Source organism: Malus sylvestris, chromosome 8, assembly GCF_916048215.2.
Source record: "Malus sylvestris chromosome 8, drMalSylv7.2, whole genome shotgun sequence".
Taxonomy (NCBI): Eukaryota; Viridiplantae; Streptophyta; class Magnoliopsida; order Rosales; family Rosaceae; genus Malus; species Malus sylvestris.
This window is the reverse complement of record NC_062267.1, coordinates 22,021,919-22,025,685: the sequence shown is the minus strand read 5'-3', so window position 1 is coordinate 22,025,685 and position 3,767 is coordinate 22,021,919. Positions and strand designations below refer to the sequence as shown.

At 34.1% G+C, this 3,767-nt stretch overlaps 1 protein-coding gene across 2 annotated transcripts; it reads left to right on the top strand.

Moving 5' to 3' along the window:
- The first annotated feature begins 204 nt into the window (after nucleotides 1-204).
- LOC126631078 (signal peptidase complex-like protein DTM1) lies at nucleotides 205-3,055 on the top strand. 2 transcript variants are annotated; one of them, XM_050301241.1, is made up of 3 exons: nucleotides 205-700; nucleotides 2,417-2,514; nucleotides 2,870-3,055. In XM_050301241.1, the coding sequence occupies exons 1-2, from the start codon at nucleotides 456-458 to the stop codon at nucleotides 2,502-2,504; spliced, it is 333 nt and encodes a 110-aa protein (XP_050157198.1). In that variant the 5' UTR covers nucleotides 205-455; the 3' UTR covers nucleotides 2,505-2,514; nucleotides 2,870-3,055. The 2 variants fall into 2 exon arrangements, with proteins under 2 accessions (XP_050157198.1, XP_050157197.1); XM_050301240.1 differs by having other exon boundaries at nucleotides 207-700; nucleotides 2,417-2,527.
- The last annotated feature ends 712 nt before the right edge of the window (nucleotides 3,056-3,767 follow it).

Below are 3,767 nucleotides of genomic sequence, written 5' to 3'. Positions count from 1 at the left end.
GATTCGAACTTAGAACTTTTTATTTACAAGAGATAAATACTATTAGGCCGTAGTACTAAATGATAACCTGGTCACATGATGGAACGTGTAAAACTTTGGGGATTACGTGGCGTTCCCCATGCATTTCACAGCTAAGCAAAAGCATACATGGCAAGAAAGAGTGATAACAACATAAATGCATTTATAATAACAGTTGGGTTCACATTGAAAGCATTTTCTAACTACTTCTCTGCACTTAATTTTGTGAAGCAAATCCTCAAAACTGGGGCGGGTTCAGTTTCATTCGGTTCGGTTTTTTGCTGTAGCATGGCCGCCTCCACAACCTGATCATGCCCACTTTCTGCATCCCCACCACCACACTAGTCCTTCTTCCTACTACTTCCATCCATCTTCTTCACCTTCGTCCCTGTCGTTTTCAGTAAGCTTTTCTCTGGTCTCTGTCACTAAGTATTCCCATGGCAAACGATGCCGTTTTCAGATCTTCACTTGTTTGGTTAGCTGTAATTATGGCGGTTGTTGGAATATATACTCAGTCGTTCAAGAAGATGATATTAACGTACGTGGTTGGTGTGCTGGGTATTGCTGGGCTGCTTTTGCCTGATTGGGGTTACTTTGACCGCGACTTCTCGCGGTGGACCTCTCCGGTTTCCTTCGAGGAGAGAGCCTATGAAATTGCTCAAAGATCTGGATTAATAACAAGGTTAGTTGAATTTTTGGGATTTTTGTGGCGTTTCTAATTAATGTTTTGATATTGCTGAGAGAGGAAAAATTAGCTAGGAATTGACTGATACATGCGTATTTGTGTTCATACGTATTTGTGTTCTATGATTTGGGTGATGCAAAGGTCCTGTACTTGAAGTCGTTAAGAATATCGCTCGTATTAAGAAAATGACTATTTGACAGAACGATATAGTTCATTAGGAGAAATCAGGCCGGCAGGCGAATTAAATTAACGTATTACCAAATTAAGAACTAGTTCGTTATTCAGGCCGGAGTTAATCTCCATGCCGAACGGGAAATCGCCTAGCTAGAGCTGTAAATTCAGCTCGAAGCAACTTGAGCTTGCATTAGGTTTGGCTCGTGTTGGCTCATCGAAGCTCAGCTCGTAAAAGAAGCAAGTCAAGGTTATGTTCAGCTCAATAACAAGAAACTAAGCTTGAAAATTGATATGTTCGATTCATAAAGCTCGTAATTAGCTCATATGTTTTCACCCGATAAATCGAGCTAAATTTTCTATACAAGAAGTTTGCTTGAAATGAAGATCATGATTGAGATTTTGTTTTTCAAGAGTAATGTTCATGTCTTTCTAAGTTTAGATTGCCTATCTTGAATTTGACTTTTGTTAAGACATTAAGTCCCCTTGGTTTTCTTTTGTTTCAAAATAAACTTCCCAATCTTAGAGTACTATGTTTGAATCTTGTCAAAAAAAAAAAAAAAAAAAAACCTATGTTTGAATATTTTGTGTATAGTGTTGATATTTAATGTATTTTACCATGGAAATGTGATGTAAGACCATCTTCAAAGGAGATGTCAAATTTTGATCATAAAATTTAAATTTTGTCAGCTTATGTGGCACTTTGACATCTTTTAAAGTTTTATTCTCCAACCAATATGTCAAATTAAATTATTATTTTATTATTTTATAAAATAAATTATTAAACTAGTTAAAATTTAATAAATGACATTTAAAGTTTAATCAATAATTTGTTCAGCTTCCTTGATTGAAAAGAAGAAAAAAAATAGGATAATTGCAATCGGTCAACTCAACATTAATTATAATAAATGATTAAACTAATTAAAAATTAATAAAATATATTTAATAATTAATAAAAAAACATTTGAAGCTGCTATCAAATTTGACAGCAACCTCTTTTGCTGCCAATCTATGTCATCGTCACATAGGATTTGACACTTCGGTTGGAGAATATTAGTGTGATATTTTTTTACTGTTATAGCTCATGTGTACAGAGATGCTCTTATGTTGCAAATTTTTTAACAAGGGACCGACACATTATAGTAAATAACTCGAAATAGCTTGAGTATGGTATCAAGCTTGAAATTTTAAGCTTGCTCGAGCTCGGCTTGTTTAAGAAGCAAGTCAAGCCTTGCTTGAGCTCAAAAAAGTTTAAACAAATAAGGCTTAAGTAGAGTGATATTCAATTTGACTCCGCTTATTTATAGCCCCAAATTTGCCCAATTTTCTCTTTTATTTGTATAATATTATACTGTGCTAACCACTCGTTTTAGCCGTCCATGTAAATAATTTTGCATGAGTGAAAAACATCGAACTAGATTTAGGGTTCGTGTGTGCTCAATTCAAAAACCTTCAAGAAAATCATAACGTAAATTAATTAGTTAGGATTGTGCAGAAAGTTATAAGGCAGTCCTGAGTTCTGACGAATTCTCCCTTTTGCAGATTTAGAAAGTATCCCATGAGATTGGTTGCTTATGCCACAGTTTATGGGTTTGCTCTGTACAAGTGGTGGATGTTCATATCAACCTAATATCAAACCAGTTAAGACTAATGGTGTGATTCTACTTTATTGGTTACTCTTGGTTTCTTGCGTGCTTAATTTGGCTTAAATATTATGATATTATGTCATGCGTTCCGGGTTCGAAACTCTTCAATTCCTTAAATTATTGTAATAGTTTTGAATTCTCATTCAAATATGTACTAATCCAATATATCGAAAAAAAATTAAACTAGCTATTAATCTAGTATAATTATCCTCTTCGTAATATTGCAAGAGGTTAAAAGTTCGAATCGCTCACTTCCCAACGGAAGAGGTTATAAGAGATATCATTTTTACAGTCTATAACATTACATGGTGCACTTTGTTTAAGTGACGGTTGGATGAATGAACTGCAGGTATCACTGAACACATGGAGATTGAATTATAACGGTGGAGAAAGGAAGAAGAGGTCATCGGACAGTGACTATAAGTAGTCACAATTGTAATCTGTTGTATTTTTTGGGAGTGGAAATTAATTAATATGTTGTTACAAAAGCATATGGTTCAATATCTTAATGGATAGAATATTGGATTTTTACTTATGCTTTCCGGGTTCAAAACTCCTTTATCCTTTAAATTATTGTAGGAGCTTTGAATCCTCTCTCTCCTCTTAATAATAAAAATTTAAAAAAAAAATTGCTAAACCAAATTATATCTTACAGCTCATATACTGTTTTTTTTTACCTTCTCATTTTTCAATTAGACAACTGAAAATGACCATTGGAAACTGAAAAGATTATGACAAGTAGTGAATTATTCATGTGGTTAAAGACTTTTTCTTCATCATAATGCATTCGGCGTTCAAACCGTTCCCCATGCCTTTAGAATATCGCTTGTAATAATAAATAAACAAAATAGGTTATGAGTAGAGATTTAGAGAAAATTGAGTATTGGTTCTTCAAAGGGGGTTTGTGCACTTCAGGGGAAACGCGCACGCATGAAATGAACCCATTTTAAGTATGTCCATGGCATGGCATGTGGTTAATCTTGATGGAAAGTCTCATCGAGTTGGCGTGAAAGGCTAATCATCAACATTTTGTCAAATTTCGAATTTCAATTTTTTGAATTGTTCATTTAAGGACGAAAACTGCATTTCGGTCATGATCCACAAATCAATGCACCAATTTACTATGATTTTACCATAAATTACTTTTACTGTTTTATTTTTGCCCTAATAAACAAAAAAATGTAAGATGTCTTGGGTTCGATACTCCGAGCTAATAAGTTTGTTTGACGGTGGTCAAGGGTATGATG

Bases quoted from the DNA above. Each gene is read 5' to 3' on its own strand.
- LOC126631078 (XM_050301241.1), top strand. From the start codon at position 456: ATGGCAAACGATGCCGTTTTCAGATCTTCACTTGTTTGGTTAGCTGTA. The intron at 701-2,416 runs GTTAGTTGAATT...TCCCTTTTGCAG, and splicing joins AGATCTGGATTAATAACAAG to ATTTAGAAAGTATCCCATGA.